Source organism: Amphiprion ocellaris, chromosome 19 (genome assembly GCF_022539595.1).
Source record: "Amphiprion ocellaris isolate individual 3 ecotype Okinawa chromosome 19, ASM2253959v1, whole genome shotgun sequence".
NCBI lineage: Eukaryota > Metazoa > Chordata > Actinopteri > Pomacentridae > Amphiprion > Amphiprion ocellaris.
Genome location: NC_072784.1, coordinates 16,038,294 through 16,057,525, shown reverse-complemented (window position 1 = coordinate 16,057,525; position 19,232 = coordinate 16,038,294). Strand labels below are relative to the sequence as shown.

General features: G+C 38.4%; 1 protein-coding gene across 1 annotated transcript; it reads right to left on the bottom strand.

Annotated features, from left to right (window-relative positions):
* Positions 1-1,019: 1,019 nt before the first annotated feature.
* On the bottom strand, positions 1,020-12,518 carry LOC111562787 (cytohesin-3-like). The gene is made up of 13 exons (XM_023261511.3): positions 12,460-12,518; positions 11,866-11,948; positions 11,522-11,586; positions 9,321-9,387; positions 7,420-7,538; positions 5,867-5,947; positions 5,634-5,746; positions 5,173-5,321; positions 4,220-4,331; positions 4,053-4,129; positions 3,883-3,954; positions 3,507-3,655; positions 1,020-2,710 (listed from the first exon to the last, which is right to left on the bottom strand). The coding sequence occupies exons 1-13, from the start codon at positions 12,497-12,499 to the stop codon at positions 2,632-2,634; spliced, it is 1,206 nt and encodes a 401-aa protein (XP_023117279.1). The 5' UTR covers positions 12,500-12,518; the 3' UTR covers positions 1,020-2,631.
* Between the last annotated feature and the right edge of the window lie 6,714 nt (positions 12,519-19,232).

Genomic DNA, 19,232 nt, shown 5'->3' with positions numbered 1-19,232 from the left:
AGAGTAGGGTTAGCAAACAACAAATAAAACATGGAATAAAATCTGTACTATTGATGTGTAAGCTGAGCCAATCAAGCCTTTGATAGTTTATTACCTATTATTGATGAATATGTAGCAGAAAATTGTAAAAGACAAGGTTTATTTTTCCAAAATTCTGAAGCACAAATGTCCTCCAATTCTGGAGTGACCCATTTATGAATTTTGACAGAACAAATAAATGAAATAACACTAACCTAACCCTACTGCACTTCATTTATTTACGTGTGCAAGTAGTGTCCAGTGCATTTAAGGGGTAAAATGGATTTTTAATGAGGGCATGATAGGATAAAAAAAATATTCAAATGAAAAATAACTAATCTATTAATTTTGCAACTATTGTCATTTTCATACTGGCAGCAGTGATGTCTGAGGAGCACCAGTTAACCAGGAGCCAACAGCAGCAAAGCACAACGCTGACGTGGCCTCTAAAGTCCTCCAAAATCGCACAAAGAAACCTGAAGAAGTTCATTTTTCACTTGTGAGTCAATACACTCTGGATACTTAAAGAATGTATTTCTTTTTGTGTGTTTGTGCTGCCAGGAAACCACAGCTCTCTATCACAGCATCAAACGCACAAAAACTGAACAGGAAAAGCTTCAACAACATCAGATACCACGTTGATCTGATAGCTTTAAGAGTAAAAGTAACAGGAGAGCAGTTTCTCATGTCATCATTATGAGAAAAACAGTCAATGTGCGTGATAGTTGATATTTCAACCATGAGCTACATGTGGTGGAAACATAGCGCCATCTGTTGGAGAAAGAGCAACACAAACCTGCATCAAAAAGTATTTATTGAACAAAATATAGTTTGATTATTAACAAAATAAAGTCATTAAATTATATTTAAAAAAAATGAATATATATATATATATATATATATATATATATATATATATATATATATATATATATATATATATATATATATATATATATATATATATATATATATATATATATCAAATATACTGTACAACTTCTGTGGTTCATAAGTTAAAATTGGAACTTGAAAATATGTTTAGCTTTTAAATCTGTATTTACAGTAAGACAAAAAAAAGGATTTAAGGATTTCAAAAATAAGTGGAGTAGGAAAAGTGTATAATCCTTCATACAACTTCTCCTTTTAAGATTCATGTTTTCTCTGAAGGATGAAAACAGTTTTAACAAAGTGCTACACTCATTTCTCTGAAGGATCAAACCAGCGAGATTTGACTCATCATTTTTACATTTGCACTCTACAGGATATGGTGTGAGAACAGCAGATTAGATCAAACTAGTGAAAGTGTTCAGACTTAAAGGTAAAGCCCTCAATATACAATAATGAACTGTACATTTTAAAAGCTACATTAATCAGAGGAATAAACATATTTGACATAAACAACTTTAAGTATTCTGACATGAAATAATAAATATTAACTCCCCTGGACCATGTTACTGAGGCTTTATACATTTTTACCATTGTTTTGCATCTCTTAGTGGATGTTTTTGTATCTTTAGAGCCATTTTTTGTGTCTTTGTGATCATTTCTTTTCTAATTACAGTCATTTTAGATTTGTTTGTGATCCTTTTGGGTCCCATTGTGGTTATCTGGAATTTTCTGTGGTCATTTGGAATCTCTTTGTGGCCATTTTATGTCTCTGCAGGCTTTTTGCTTGTTTTGTTGTTGTTTTTTTCCCTCTTTGCCGTCATTTTGCCAGTCTTTGAAGTTATTTCGTGTCTCTTTGTGGTCATTTTGTCTGTTGTCAGGTTAAGCGTCTTTGTAGCCTTTTTTGCCTCTTTGTGGTAATTTTGTGTGTCTTGGCAGTCATTTTCTCTGTTTGTCCATTGAGTCCATTTACAGCCTTTTTAGCTTTCTTCATAGTCTTCAGAGGCTTCATTTGTGACTGTGCTCATTTTGTGTCTGTGTGGTATTTTGTGTCCATTTGTAGTTGATTTGTGCTACTTCGTGGTGTTTTTGAGTCACTTTGCAGCCACATTGGGATTCTTTGTGGTTATTTGGGGTCTAATCATTTTTAGCCTCTTTATGGTCATGTCATGTCTCTCTGTGTGTCTTTTCAGTCTCTCTACAGACATACTGAGTTCTCTTTGTGATAATTTAGAGCCTGATTGTCGTCGTTTTGAGTGTCTTTGCCGTGGTGATCATTTGTCTGTTGTTGGTTTGATTCTCTTTTCTCATTTTGCGTGTTTGTGGTCAGTTTGGGTCTCTTTGCGGCAGTCTGCCTGACTTCTCAACTTGAAATGTGAATTCAAAGGCCTCTAGGGTTTGCACCAACAGTTCAGTAAAACACTGATGACAGTCACAGACCAGCTACCTGTAACCTTCCTCTTCCTCTTCCTCTTCCTGCAGCAGGTGTTTGTCAGTAGGACTCATTAGCCCTTGAAGTCGGAGCAGTAGTGCATGCAGTTTGCAGAAGTGATGTGAAGACTTTATACTGCAACCCATTAAGTTCACGTTTCTTCTTTCATACTACAAGTGTCACTTCCCAGTTTGCACATTCCTGTTCTGATTAAGTTTCTCTCATTGAAGCTCAGATTGATTCATGTATTCAAACATGTCCAGGTGCTGCCAGTTTCCACAGATTTTTCACTCCTATGAGGAAGTGTTGCTGATGACTTTCCTCTTGCGTAGAGACACCAGGTCATAAAAAGGGTCCTTGGTGATGCTCGCCCTGAGAAACAACATGAAGATTCAGTTTAAAGCCGTGACTACATTTTATGAGTTCTGTTTGTCAGTGACCAGTTCCTCGTTTTGTTTTCATTAATATATAATCAGTTGATTAGTTTTTCCATTTAATTTCTTAACGTCTAGAAGTGTGTCCAAAGATATCTGATATTACTTCATTATTCTTTTACAAAGTTAAATCTTAGCCTGTCTTATTACTTACGTCCAGCGCTTTGGTCAACACAGGTTGTTTTGAGCATGATCTAAAAATAAATTTGATTTATTCATTTTGGAGAAACAGAGCCAAACGTCGAATCTTCGTAACTGACCAATTGAAAACCTACTCAGATCTTATTCTTATCAGTGGTTGTTTGTGTTTGCTACAGCTAGCAGCCAGTTAGCTTAGCTTAGTTGTCACAAAGACTAGAAACTGAAGGGAATGGCTTACTAGCTTGTCTCTGTCTGTACGTAACTAAATCCCCTAATGGCACCTTTAAGTGATTCATTATTACGAAAAACTAAAATGTAAAAATGTTCATTTTCATATCAGACTAATTCTTGATTCTGAGTGGTTGCCAAGCAACCAGCTGAGACTCTAGGGCTACTAAGTAACAGTTCAGTACGTAACCTTGAGTGTAATTAAACTGCACCTTCAGATTTGAGATGAGCAATGAGTCAGAGGTGTTAATTGTTGCCTGTTTGAACTCTTTCTGGTCGTGTGTTCAGCACAGGCCTTGAAGACATGACTCACAGCGGCACATGGCCTCCCATGTGTCCTCTGCAACATCAGTAGCAGCTCTCACCTGATGGCCTCGATCCAGTCATCCCGTTCTTCTGCGCTGCCTGCACTGAGCTTATAAGACTGGTGTTTACCCTGCACCACTCTGCCTTTGTTCTCCGTCTTGCAGGCCTTGATCTTTTGTCCTTTGGGGTTATATAACTCCAGACAGTACTGTTTAAACACACATGCAGACACACAGAGCACTGTTACTGTGTGCATATGCTCTCTGTCTACTTCAATAGACTTGTGATAGCCTTGTGACTCACTGTTCTGAGCATTTATGCTAGTGTTTCATTTAGCAGCTGCTGTATGATTCATTAGATTCTGTGGCAGCAGATAATGTGTTTGTGGAAGCTCATATACATTGATCCACTGTGGCACCAAAGCTGAGTGATTACCGGTTTGCTTGTGTCTTGTAGCTTCCTGACACAAAGGTTCTCCAGAGGAATAATCCCGATTGGATCTTTATCCTGGAAGATGAGATGCATGTTGGTGTTAGACTGACAATGTTTGACTTTTCCATATTTTATATCTTTATATTGTGACATTTCAGCAGAGAGAAACTCACTGTGGTGTATTCAAAGTAGTACAGGCAGCTGTCCGTCAAAATGAACCACCTCCTCTTCCAGGTTTTAACTCGCCCACCTTCAACAGAGACAAAAGACTTTGTAACATACTCTGAAATCCTATCATCATCTCAGTGTTTAGTGTGTGACGTTGACACCATTGTCTCACCGATTTTAAGGAGCCAGCCTTCTCTGTCTGGATTAAAGAACGTCAGCGTGAGGTCGTTCCCATCATCCTCTGGGATTTTGAAAGGCTCGCTGCGGATGCTCGCATACAGTTTCTGGAAGATATTTGAAAATGGAACCTCAAATCTGAACTGAACTTGTTACTAAAGGTCTGATTCTCCTTTAAACTGATTTTCAAAGCAGTAGAACTGAATAAAAAATGTACTAAACACAAAAAAAGTGAGAACAGGGAAGACAGTAAATTGACATTTGGCTCAAAAGTTGTAGCAGCAAAACTATAGAAACACTTGAAGCTTGGAGGTAATTAAATAATTTTTTTAAATGCCCATAAATGGTCTGAAATTGCAGATTTTCATGCTTTTATATTTCAGTTTTTTTAGACTCCAAAAAGTCATTTTTCTGTCTTTTTTTAGTTGCTTTGTGACAATATGTGGTCATTTTACATCTCTTTGCAATCATTTTGTTTCTATTTGCGATCATTTTGTGTGTCTTTCCTGTCGTTTTAAAAGGCCTTACTGCCATTTTAGGTCTCTTTGTGTTCTTTTTGGTCTCTTTGCACATTATGAGAACATTTTGTGTTTCTTTGTGTTGTGTCTGTTTATGGTCATTTCGTGATTTTGCAGTTATTACTGATGTCTTTGTAGTTATGTGTGTCTTTGCGGTCATGTTGTGTCTACAATCATTTTATCACTCTTTACAGTTGATTTGTGTGTTACTGCAGTCATTTTTGTACCTGTTTGTGGCAATTTTGTGTCTCTTTGCAGACCCTTTGGCAGTTATTTGGACTCTTTTGCAGACATTTTTGATCCTGATGAATAGTTTTTGTCTCTTTACAGCCATTTTGGGTGTCTTTGTGCTCTTTTGTGTCTCTTTGCGGTTGTTTTGCAAAATGGTTTTCCTCTTATAGAATAAGGAGAATAAAAGAAAGCAGCTGACCGTGAGCAGCTCGGTGGGCAGGTCCTCTCCGTTGTTGATGGCTCTGTTCATGGACACAAATCGCTGTAGACTGGGTTTGTCTTTCACGTTGGGGTTGTGGAGACTCGTGTTGAGCATGATGATGGCAAAAGACAAGATGTAGCAGGTGTCTGTAATAGCAAACCACAGTTTAGTTTCTTGAGCTGTGTGCTGTTATCACTGCCGCAGCAGTGCAAATTGTGCCCATTAAAAATAATGGGTTTCTGAAAGTTTGCTTGAGCCAAAACTCTTAGATTGAACATTCGCTTTGATCTGATCAGAGAAATGAGACATTTCTGTGGCTTCACTCGTGCTTTACAAAGAGACCAGACTTCTGTTGACAGCAGATGTGACTTGTAGAGAATTCTCTAATTAAAGAGGCAGAAATAGATCTTGTTAATTGGACTCTGTGAGAGATTGAATCAGTCTCTTTGTGCTCGTACCTGTGGACTGGAAGACCCCTGGGTTACAGTCACAGTAGCGAGTTGCAAACGCCTCCATCATCCTGTCAATCTTCTGAGCTTCTCCTGGGAGACGAAAGCTCCACAGAAACTGTCTGCAAGGTGGAGGAGGTGTAAAAAAAAAAAAAAAAAGACACTCAAAGTCAAGCACACATCATCAGAGAAACTAGACTGAAGTGAAACTGCTGCAACATCTCAGTCAGACTTTCACGAACCTCAACGCCTGCACCAAATTCAGGTCTGAGAACTCATGCAGACCCACAAACGCTTTCAGTATCTCCAGATGCATTTCCTCTCTGTGTGACAACCAAGACAACAGATAAACAATGAAAATAACCAAATTGAAAATCTGTGGCACAAATGTATGAAGCACAGCAGTCAAAGTCAGAACAGAAGTGTTGGTGAGACAATCTGAAAATGCACATTGAAGAAGGAAGGAATGGTCTTGTTCTGCAGATGCGTTCCTTTCAGGGGGAACTTTGTGACCAAAATCTGAATGCAAGAGTTCAGGATTGTGGTTTTATCTGCATTTACTGTATGTTTGAAAAGAATAATTTGACATTTTGGGAAATACATTAGATTAGGTGGCATACATAAGTGACATGACTTTGATCTTGAATCTGATGATTTTTAGACTTCACTTGATGAAATCACAACTTGTAGTCATGACCTTTAACTTGTATTGTGGTTTTATTATTAGCTTGTGATAAATAGTTTTGCTGCCTCTCACTGCTGAATTTCAGCCTTCAAACTGATTCTTTATGTTTCAGTAATTTTTAGCTAGATGAATCTGAATCCATTTGTCTTGTGGTTTTATAAAATACCATTGAACCAGGACCTTCACAGGAACAATACCTGACTCTGCCTCCACTACCTCCCACTTCTCTGCCTCTTCGATCCAGAGAACAACTATTGCCACTATCAAGGGTATTGAGAAAGGAAAATATTTGGAATAGCCTTCCTCTTTCAATGAAATGTTTCACGTACATGTTTGCAGTTGCTCTTGGTGGTCTTAGTATTTTCTCAGAAGGTGTTGTCCTGTTCTGTCTTGCTTCATAAGATGGACTTAACCAGTTTATCTCTTGTTTTCTTTACTGTTTTTTGTGCACAACGTTTGTTGCTGCCTGCCTTATTTGTGCGACACTTCAGTCATCTCCAGTTGTTTAAAAATGTGCTACATAAATAAAATGAATATGACTTGATTTTGAAAGGCAATATAAATATGTTTGTAGGTAGACAGCTGGAGAAATGTAAGTAGTGATTAAACGCAAACTAACAACTGTTCAATATCATACAGGAAATTAATGGAATCAACTAATCTTTTCTTGTTAACTTAATGTAATTGTTTAGATTTTATTCATTAAAAGTTATTTCATCTTAATATATCTAGTTGTTATTATTATTATTGACACCACTTCAGAATTTAAACATAACTTCTTTTTTTTAAATTATAGAGAAACAAACTAGCAAACTAGCATACTTCCCAGCATGCATTGCCCCTATTGCTGTACATGTGACAGTTGATTCAACGTAAGTTTACTGAACTTGTTTTCTCAGGTGCTGTTAAACTTGGCTAGTTTTACATTTTTGAACAAATTCACGAGATCAATTTGAACTAATTATTCAGACAGAAGGCAGCAGGAGAACTTGTGGTTTTAATAGAGGGAGTTGTTCTAAACAAATACGTGTAACTTGTCTGGTTTTTTTAATGTTCTCTGAGTCTGATCCCAGCCCAGTTGGTCCCACATCAGCTGTGTGAATACTCTACCTTTCTCCCAAGAAGTTGCCAATTGCGGTTTTATTCAGTCCCTCCTCTTTGTAGAGAAACTCTGCCACTGAGTCTGATTGCCATTCAAGAAGTCCATTTTCAACCAGGTAGTAGATGCCCTGCAGCAAAAGAAGGAATGGGATGAGAAATCTCTTGTTATGTTGAATGTTGATTCAGACAGAAAAGGGGTGAAATCTTTAAAGTTTATCATGAAGTCAGAGAATTTATATGTGTGTTTCAGCTTGGAAGATAAATTCTCCCTTTCATGTTAAAAGTCGGCCACAACTTGTGTTTAAATTCTGATCAGCAGCGCTAACTCTAAGCCAGTCGTATCACTTGTCCAGAAAACATGTCCTCTTGTCCTTCTGAGTCACTGTTGTCATTAATCAGCAGCACACAGGATGAAAAAGGTTGAATGAATACAGCATGTCGGGTGCTTCGAGCCAAATCTTCAAAATATGACCCTTTTACTCTGAGTGTGCACTCTTGCTAAGCACTTCCTCAAATCAGTTCCTCTTGAAGACTCTTAACCCTGAGAAGTCTTAGAGGTTCTCATCCGCCCATTCGCACATGTATTCAGGTCTGAGCGCAGAGCGGTCACTGGCCGAGGGACCTGGTTTTAAAAAGAGGAAGGACTGAAAAGACGGAGGTCGCGGCGGTGAAGTGGAGTCTTTGCCCCGCTTCAGGGAACAGGATGTGGTTTTTCTCGCTATCGCTCTTTCTCTGCATCTGAGCTTGTGCACAGTTTGCATCTCTGAGCATCACTCGCACTTCGAATCCACATCCGCTGTGTGAGGAGTTATTTCTGCTGTCATGCTGCTGTTCAGCTTCAGATCCAGAGGAACTGAAGTGAGTGAAAGTATAATTTGGACCTTGACTGTGTGTTTCCATGTAAATTGTTTAATTAAATCACACAAAGCCTGTCAGAACCAAATATAGTTCTGATGATTTCACTCGGCGATGTCTCCATGGATGTTCTTTACATGCCAGTGAAGTCCTCTGTATAGGCTGCATCATATAGGAATGTTATAACAGTTTGGTTAGGTTAGTCAGGTTTGAGTTCAAAAAGTACTTGGTTAAGATTAGAGGACCATCATCATAAATAATAAATGTGGTAAATGTTATGGAGCTGTGAGGTTAGAAGAAATAACATTGATTAACAGTTTGAAAATGAACACTAATCTCCCATGTTAAAGTCCAGCGTTTTGTTGGCCTATCCATTCACCCCAAGCTCCTCCTGCACAAACTCTGCGGTTCTACAGAAACACCTTTACTCCTTTTTAGCTCAGAGTTACTCAGGCCGCCAGAGGGCATCATCACAAGAACATAAAGGTATTGTTTTGTAGCATTTTGTGAAATTACTGATAATGTCACGACCACTAGCGGTGGCTTAACAAAAATAGCAGCAGAAGATGTGCCACAGATAAACTCTAGAAAATCACTGGCAAATTACAACTGAATCAATTATAATGTGATAATGCTGTCATAAAGATTTGGTTAGGTTTAGGCACAAAAGTCATTCTGTTAGTCTTAGGGAATCATCATGATTTACGTTGAAATGCTTATTTTACTGTCATGTTGATGAGGTTAAGGAAAATAAATAATATTCGCTTATATTTTGATTCAGGAGACAAACAGAAGTCCTTAAAGTCCAATGTTTTGTTGACCCATCCATCCACCCTGACCTCCTCCATCTGCAAACTTTATAACATCGCCTCACTTCTTACTTTTCTCTCATCATAATTACAAAAGGCACTTGAAAGAAAACAAATGCAATTTCAGGACGTTTTCTGGTTCAACGACCACCAGAGGTCACTTAACAATACTTATACAAACAAATGGATTTTGAGTGTATTTTAAGAGCAGAAAGTCTACAAAAAAAAATAAAAATGTCCACTCACAGTTTTGGGGTCCATGTTGAATTTCTTTTTTCCTCGCAGGAATCTCCTGTTCTTAACAACATTTTTACTGAAACAAAAGACAATTAAAATGAAATAAAAAGATCAGAGGGCCACAAAATATTCATAATGTACATGTTTGTATACATTGATTTTAAAACAGAGTGAAGCATGACAGTATATTAGATATACCAAACACATATAGTCCAAACATTGGAAAAACAATACTATAGTGCTGCCTATAGTCAGAAATGTTCTGCTTGATCCCACTTGGTATTTGTGGAGTTTTCTGTGTTTTATTGTTTGTGTTTTATGTTATTAACTATATTAACCATATTAAGTGAAGTCACTCTCAGCTTCACCTGCCAAAAAGCGTACCATTCCAGCTGGAGTTGTGACACTAAATAGACCTAACTTACATATTTCTTTTGGTCTATTTATTTATTTATTTATTTTTTAATCATGGCCACATTTGTATTGAATATATTAAAGTTGCGTCAGTGACTGGTATCAATGTTTCTGTTGTTTTGCTGTGCAATCTGGTTGCTGAGTGGCAAAAGGGAAGATCTGGTGGTGATCCTGCAGTAATTGCTGTTGTGTCCAATGGTGTATGTGTGCATTATGTTTGCTGAACATAAGCTGTCTTGTTTGTTTTAATGCACTAGCACATATAGAGAGTGACACTGTATTTTGTGTGCAGTTGTTTAGGCTGCATTGTGGTTCTGTATTTTGTTCATGTGTGGACTGTGGTGTGGATCTGGTTCATGCAGTAATAACTTGCTGGCTAGTAATTAGGTATATTCATATGCATGGCATGCAGCAATAATGTTAGTAAGTTACTGAAGCTAAAAATGCTCCCTTAGATTAATTAGTTTTGCTGCCATTTCTCCTCAATCATTGAATCTGATCACGATGTCTTAACGATTAATCCGTGGACAAAATATCAAAATATTTCAGTCAGTCAAACTATTAATAAAATAAACTCCTCAGACCATTTTCTCTATAATGAAGGGTGCATGAAATGGTGGGTGTTGGGGTTTAGTGGGATGCGGCCAGCAGTGCTGAGAAACTCTGGTTGATGTTGCCAGTAACACAATTGCAATCGCCAAATGCGGTGTCACACCACTCACTTATCACCTTCTGAATGCAGCGACAAAAGTAACAGGAAGTCCAAATATGCACTCCCATGCACACAACATGTCACAACACAATTTTGTCTGTAATTCTCTGTGACTGTAACATTGCTCAGTGACTGTTTTATTACAACCATAGCTACTGTACAAACCAGATCACATTTTATCTTCTGTAACATGTTGTCTGTGATGACCTACAGCCAATAGTTCACTAAAAGTAATGGGTGAACCTTTGAAACAGCAAGCTAAAAATATTCCAGCTAAACAGTTGAAATGCCAAGCTAACGTTAATGGACATGCATTTGAAACATTTATCTTAAAGTTAAAGATAAACATTGCTGAAACATTTGAAATTGGTAGCCAAAATGACAGCTGAAATAAGTAGCAAGGCCTAAATTTATAACAGGATTGCCAGTAAGCTAAAAAGTAAATAGCAACAGTTGAAATAGTTAAAATTAACAGTCGGAATAGTTAGCAACAAGTAACAGCTGAAATAGTTAAACAAAAGTAACGCTTGGAATATTAAACTAAAAGTAAGAGTTAATTCCATTGGCTAAAAGTAACAATTGGAATAGTTAACTTAAAGTAAAGGTTGTTATAGTTAGCTACAAGGAAGAGTTAAAATAATTAGCTAAAAGTAACAATTGGAATAAGTAGTTCAAAGTAAAGGTTATTATAGTACAAGGAAGAATTTAAATAGCTAAAAATATCAATTGGAATAGTTCACTGCAAGTAATGGACAAAAAGTTAAAAACATGGCAGAACACATATGAGAAACCCTAAAAATGCTGGGAACCACTGTTGTACATAAATCACATTATGTAAAAATGGTTTTCATATGTCATGTAGAAATGTTTTAGAAGCTCATTTAAAGTTACTTCCGAATGCAGAGGCGTCATCGACTAGAAACTGACGAAATCAAACAACTGTCTCGATAAAGTTGATTGCAAGACTTTGTCAAACTGAGCATTGCATGTGGGAGGCCAAACTACAGCAAAGTGTCAGCTAAATAAGAGGAAGAGGCTGTGCTGACTCACACAGGAGCTGCTGTAACAATGTCCTCATACTCACTTGTGCTCCTTAGGGTCAGGGCTGTGGATTTCTGGCATGACGTGATTGATCTCCAACCTCAGCTTCTGTAGGAGAGTTGAGAAAGACAGCGGCGTTGTTTGTGAGGGTACAAGGTTTTGTATTACATCACAGACACCTGCAGAATCAATGACTCAGGGCCAATTTGCCTGCTGCTATTATAAAATAGCCTTCAAATCCTTCATATCTCAATTAAAAGTTAGTGAATGAAAACGCCTTTTGTGTGCTGTGAAAAACTCAAAGGAGGCAGCCTGGGGTGGGAGCTTACAGGAGAATAATGAGGCATTTTAATGAAGGACCTTGGAGGGATAAATGCAGCGCAGTACCTGAATGTCATCCAGCAGCTCGAACTTATGGCTCTTGACAGTGTCGTCCTGCCTGCGTTCTGCTAGGGGGAGTTTCGGTGGAGCTGTGGGGTGAGAGAAAGTGGGACAGTTAAAGTTAGGGACGGTGGCAAACACTTGATAAAGCATTCAGCAGACACGCAGCACTGTGGACTGACTTGACAACCTACCTCAGGCCTACACTCGCTCTCCCAGGCCGACATGCTTCACAGATTCATACTTTACTGCTCAGAAAATAGCTGCTTCTCTCTCTGGTCTTAAAAAATCAGGTGGAGTATGTATGCATGATGTATGTAATTCACCTTAATGTGTTGAAGTACAGCATAATATGTTAAGTTCCAATGCTGGATAGACAGATTATCCAGTGTCAAAGGGCTCAAATGATACAAAAGCTGAATAAGAGAACTATAATGTGAGGTATAATTTCCAAGAAGACAGTCAGCAGCACTTCGCAGTACGTTCTACACTATATCACACATTAACAATTCTCTAAATCAACCTTACTTTTTCTTTTATAGCTGCCTCTGTTCATAACGATGTGAAGTATAAATTAAAAGTGAAGGATAATAAGCGTACCTTTCCCCCAGAGGAAGCTGTCTTTTCTGCGTATGGCCATGTTGTTGTTGTTGGAGCGACTGACGGCTGTACAGGAAACAATCTGAGAGTCAGAGCGAGAAAAGGGCCGGCGCTGCCATACTGAGGCACTGAACTTCACTCACCAAGACGGCTTACAGCACTTCTGGTGACGTGCAAAATGACAAAATACTCTTTAGGCAACAAAAATCTCATTCATCCCTGATAGTTGTGCAACACTGCTATCATTACACATCTGCTATTACAAAAACTAGTGCTGCACATACTAATGTCATATTAACTGGGTGAATACATGAAATGTGCTGAAATAAAGCTCCATACTTCTACCTGAATTGGGCATTTGCTACAATGATGTAATTGTTCTAGAGTTGCTGTTACATCATGATGTAACCTTTCAGAAAAAAGAAGTTAAAATTCTGGATTCCAGCTTCTTAAATGTGAATGTTCTCTGGTTTCTTTCCTCCTCTACGTCACTAACTGAATATCTTTGGATTGTGGACAAAGCCAGACATTTGTCGCCATATTCTAATATTTTAAGATAAGATCAACTTTTTTTAAAAATTGAAACTTACATGTTACAGCAGCTGGATACAAATGAGGCATGGAAGAAGCAGGACAATAAATACGAAAGTCCAATGATGCTAAAAATAAAGATATAATAAAGAAAATGTGCACCTGTCATATTTTTTAGATGAGGCATGATGAATATGAAATAATAAGTATTGATCTGACACAGTGTGCAGTATTGTACTCTTACACAAAATAATGAATTATACAGTAGAATTATAATCAATTCATCGAGAATGAAAATAATAGCTACTTGCAGCCTTTAATTGCAAAAAGTGCAAATATATATAGATTCACATCCTTCAATAACATAAAATTCTTCATTGTGAAGATATTTTAAAAATCCTGTATTTGCATTTGTACTTTATTAAGTAAAAACTTGAACATAGCATGAAACTATCGGCAAATAAATGCAAAAATATTCATTGTGGCAAAATGTTCCTCTACAGAAAGCATTGCATTCACAGGAGAAAACAGGAAATCAGTGACCTTAACTCATAATTATCACTTACTTTCTTACTATTGTATTTTTTTCATAGTTTGAAGGAAAAAATCTCATGATCGTCTTTCTGACAACATGAACAAAAGCTGAAAATGTAGAAACTTCATAAAAGCAGCATTTATGGTGGAGCTGCTGTGTTTGATTGGGTCAGGCTGCACAGATGTTTCTAATAAAGGGATCTGTGTGTATACGTAGAATATTTTTCTGCTCAAAATATAGTTCAACCTTATGTTGCCATGTTTGTGTCTTCATTTGCAGGAAGTAACCACTTAAACAGAACAGGGCTTCTTTCATTTCTAAATATGAGGCCCCACCTAGTGGGACTCCACATACTCAACACCAGAGACTGTAATTATAATACCATGGTGTTATTTTTCATTTCTTATTATAAATTAATCATGAGTCTGCAGACTTTTTCTCTGGTCTGCATATCTAATCCCATGAGAAGACACAAACTGCCCACTGTTTTCTTCTGATGTCGAAAAATGGGTCATAAATGTTGCTTAACTTTTTAAAAAGTGAAGTCATTTCCTTTGGGTTTTTAGCAAACTGGAGGAAGTAGACAGACAGACAGTGTCAGCAGCTGGTTTCCTGCAGCTGTACAGTAAAATAGTCAAATTAAACTGCAGTGTGAGTGTGCACTCCTGGTAATAAAGGACATTTCATCCAATTTTTATAATTGTTTTGGTCAACAGTAGAGCTCTGCAGAGAAAATGTTATCATGTTGGCAGAATCAGTTCATTAGTAGTTGGTTAAATATAGTGGATAAACAGAATGAGCAGGGGTGGGCAGTTTTATATCGTGAAGGAAACTTCCAGATCAGGTCATTAAATAAATAACAGTGCTCCCCAAACCTTCCTTCTCCATAGCCTGGCTTTCTGTCTGTTAGCCGGCTCTACAAAACCTGAAGCCTCCATCAGAGATAAGTATCACGTTGATGGTGATCTACTTTCTGTTAACCAGGCTTTCTTCTTCAGACTCTGCCATAAAAGGGAACCTAACATCTGGCAGCGTGTTGTCACAGTAATATTGTTTATCCATAAATGTTGCAGCTGAACAGGAGGCACTTGTCATGTTTTCTAGATGTCTGAGCAGCAAACAGCGATCCGGAGTCGTGTTGGTGTCTCATTTCTCCTGGCGAGAGCTTTGTTGCATCAATACCGATTATCCAGCTTCAAACTAAACCGCCGTCAAAGTGACAGAGACAGAAATCATCACTTCAGAGCTAAAACAACACACAGAAATGTATGAATTGGTTCTTCAGCCTTGAGATGAAGTGACAGGCTTTGTATCCAGGCAGCCATATGTACAACTCATGTGATTACAGGAGGTCAAATCTGCAGGGAGGATTGTGATTCAGATCAGATACAGTGATAGTGATCGTCATGAGATCTCTTGGCTACGCTGCCCACTGCCAGGTTTTAGTCCAGTAAATCATGCTGTAGAGATACATGACAAACGCCACCAGACACCCTGCACAAGATCTGTTAATGAGGACGTATTACTGATACAACTTTCAAAGGAATGTAACTGTAAATTGACTGTCGGGTCACCTGCCATATCGTCATTTTACTGTTTTTACTCGTCATTAATTCAAATCATATTGATTCAGTAGTATTGGATTCACTAATACATCCTATGTGGTCTTAGTTTTCCACCAACAACATCTTGTTTCTCCCTGACTTTACTGATTTTATGACAGGATGAACTGATTTATAAGAAGTTTTCAGAATTTCAAATGTGACTCCTGTAAAACGTCTGTCTTCAACCTTTACAGGATGTATAAAGCAGCTCACTAAGACAGTCATCATTTTCAGACCCGTGAGTCTAAACTGTTGCACAACTTCATTCTGGAAACTAAATGTTAACATATAGATAACAGCTTCAAATAGATTTTAGTCACTGAAAGTCATCAAAAGACTGAAGGCGGTTTCTTGTGTGCAATAAGTCAAATGAGTCAAGATCCTTGCGTTTTTATAGCATTTTCCTCTGTGAGTCACCTACTTAAGGGATTTTTGGTTCCACACTTAATATTAAATGCCTTACTGAAGAATGAAACTGTTCGATATGGATGGACACTTTTGACCAAACTTAACGAGCACTTTATTAGGAGCAGCTGCTTATTCATTCAATTACACACTTAGCCAATGATGTAGCATCAAATCCTGCAGATACCTTCAGGTATTGTGACTGTTGTCTGGTTTGAGTGTTTCTGAAGCTGCTGATCTCCTGGATTTTCACTGAAGTCTCCGTAGGTTTTTTAGAATAGTAAAATACAAAAGCATCCAAAGAGCAGCAGTTCTGTGAATGGAAAGGTTTTTGCTGATGAGAGTCAGGGGTCACGTTGATTGGTCCAGTCATTCTACAGTCTCTGTGATTCCTTCATTATGTGACGATCTGCGTATGTTTATCTGTTTGTGCATAACATGCACTCAAAAACGAAATAATGGATTTAGATGAAATTTTCAGGAAAGGTCAGATATGACACAAGGTCCCCCTCATTAAATTTTGGCAGTGATGCAGCTTATAGTCTGGATCCACACATTTGTTAACTATTTCCATATCACTGCAAGATAGCGGCACAGCGTCACTGTAACTCAGCTGTCTGCTGACGATCACATGACTGCGATCCTACTACAAATCCTCCACTACGGACTAATAGAAAATGATACAGGGAATAATTGATTAAATTGTGGGGGTGTTTCCGAGTCCCATCTATTCCTGCTACCCGCTACATATTTAGGTCAGGCGATTCGGTATCCGTACGTAATGTACACATGCAGAACACACACCTGTGCTCAGCGCAAGGTAATTTTGTTTGTGGGTACATCAATATTAAATGGCCACATTCTATGTTGTTTCTGATCATCAATAACTAATAAAATAAAAATGCTGCATTTCTGATAATGCCATATGGGGGAATGAACAGCCTTGGCGGAGTACTGCGCTCTCTGAATGCTTTTTTTGTTTCATAGTACTTCAATAGATATTCAGGGTTGTTAATTAAGACCATTGCTGTCTAAATTAGTGGGAGGAAATAAAGTCACATCATGGATTGCATTCTTTCTAACTTGATTTTGTGTTGCTTCAGCACAGATTGTGATCAAATGTGGTCAACTTTGTCAGTACAGACGTGATTCAGCCACAAATAGGCTGTCAGTGAATTCTCAGATTGTTGTGATTGTTGAAATTAGCCTCATTCCTCCTGCTGTCGGTCAGCAGGACTGACTGATAATCTGCCAGCTGCAGCCTGATCCTCCTTTAATGGTGTCTATCACGGCACTCTTTTGTCCATAATGAAGACTGCAGTGTTTGCAGTGTTCCCACAGCTCTGTTTACATTCAGCAGGGTAGGCTGTGTTAAAAGAGACATTTTAGAATCTCAAATGAGAATGGATCATGGAACAGGTCTGAACAGAACCAGTGGCTGAGATGGTCGACTGTGTCTGGAAGACCTGAACCCTCTGCAGTATCTGTTTAAACTGACTGCTCACATTTACTAATGAAAAGCCACTAACAAAACCACATAGTGACACAAAGCAACTATAGAGATGCACAAACGCTGTTAAGAGATGCAACGAGATACACAAGACCACAAACACTCAAAATTAAATGACTGTATAAAGACAAAAGAGATACACAATGACCACCAACAGACACAAAATAACAGAGAGGAGGTTAGTAAGGCCACAAAGACACACAAAACTACCATAATAAGGCATGTATGACCACAATAAAGCAGTATAGAACAATGTCCAAAGAAACAACAAAATGACCACAAAGAGACACAAAAACTGACCACAAAAACACAAAATAACCACAGATACAATAACCCCAAAGACACAAAAGAGGATTAAGATGATAATGATGCACAAAGTGACACAAAATGATGACACAGACTCACAACATGATAACAAAATGAGAATTGACACAAAAAGAATAGACACAAAGTGACCCCAAAGTCACACAGAATGACCATACAGATATAAAAAGTGACACAAAATGACCACAAAGAGACACAAAGTAACACCGAGACAGCAACATGCAAAATGACACACAATGGCCATAAAGACACACAAAATGACTGTAAAAAGAGACACAACGACACAAAAACACCGCAAAGAGACACAAAGTAACACAAAAACACCACTAAATGACAATGGCCACAAAGAGACAGTAGGTGACCACAGACACACAATCACATACAAAGACACAAAATGACCAATTTTGTCTCTCTGTGGTCATGTTGTGGGTTTTTTGTGGTCATTTCATGTCTCTTACTGTTAACTTTGTGTGTTTTTTGTGTCATATTGCTTCTGTTTTGGTTATTATCTTTGATGTAAAACAACCACATATAGGTGCAAAATGACCACAAAGACACACAAAATAACCATTAAGACACAAAATGATTGTGAAACTAAATATAACCACAACAACACACAAAATGACCACAAGGAGACACAAAGGAATTCCCTTTGGGCTAACAGGGTGACTATGAAGATGTACCACACAGACAAAACGTGACACAAAAAGCTGCAAAGATTAGCAAACTGACCACATAGTGGCAGAAACTGACCGGGAAATGATGTAAAACAACCACTAAGAGCGTAACAGTGACAACAGAGCGCTGGAAGTGTTGCACAGAAAAGTTGGAGACTCTTCAGTGTATCAGTATGCGGCTGCAGCCTCTTTGAGCCTCACATCAGTCAAACTTAATTGCCTCCAAAGTGGGCTTGAGCAGCTGTGGCGTTCACAGTCCCACACAGCAGCGAGTCACGAGGAACCGGCGTTAATCCTGGAACTGCCGCATGAAGGTGCACACGGTGAGATGAAGGAGAGCCTAAATTGTCCTTGATATTGGTAATTATCGAGGTGCCATCCATCCCAATTTGTGCCATTTAGAGTCTCTCTGCTCACACAAGTGTTTAGATTCGTCATTAGGCTTCAAGCAGCGACCTCCCTCTCTGTTCTGAGTCCCTCCTGCTGACGCCTGAGACTTTGGTCAGCTATTCTGCACTGCAGCCTCTCATTTAAGGTCCTGGTGTTTTAGTCAGTTGCCATAGTAACCTGGTATCCATAATGCAAATACGGTCTTCTCAGATTAGAGAGCTTTAGGTAGGAAATAGAGATCTATTTAGAGCAGAGGAATGTAGGCAGTGTGCAGATCAAGCAGAGGTGACAGTAGTCAGATTGGTCTCTTCAGGCATAAAGTTATTCTCAGGGAGTTAGAAAGTCACATAAAACGTATCAGTTAAGTATCGGCACTGGACCTCTTACATCAAATACACACTTTACACACACATTTTACACACGTCTCCAGAGAGAGGTCTGTCAGGGTGTACACAGGTGACTGGTGAGCTGATGCCTGGGAATAAGAGGCAGCATCAACACTGCACCAAGGAGCACCGTGATCAGCACTAAAGCTCGGGCTGGTGAGAAGATAAGTGGTCCTTAAATGGTCCCATAAGGTGATCTGGGGTCATATAGATGTTTACATTGCAGCAGTTTTGTGACTGCATTTCCCTGCATAAATTTGGCACTGAGGACACTGTATTTCAGAGAATATGCAACTGAAATAGATATGATAAGCCTCTGTGGCCCCTGCTTCTGATATTTAATTCAACCATTGGGAATACTTCTCATCTCTGGAACAGTTTGTCTTCTTCTGGTGTATAAATGTCGTCATT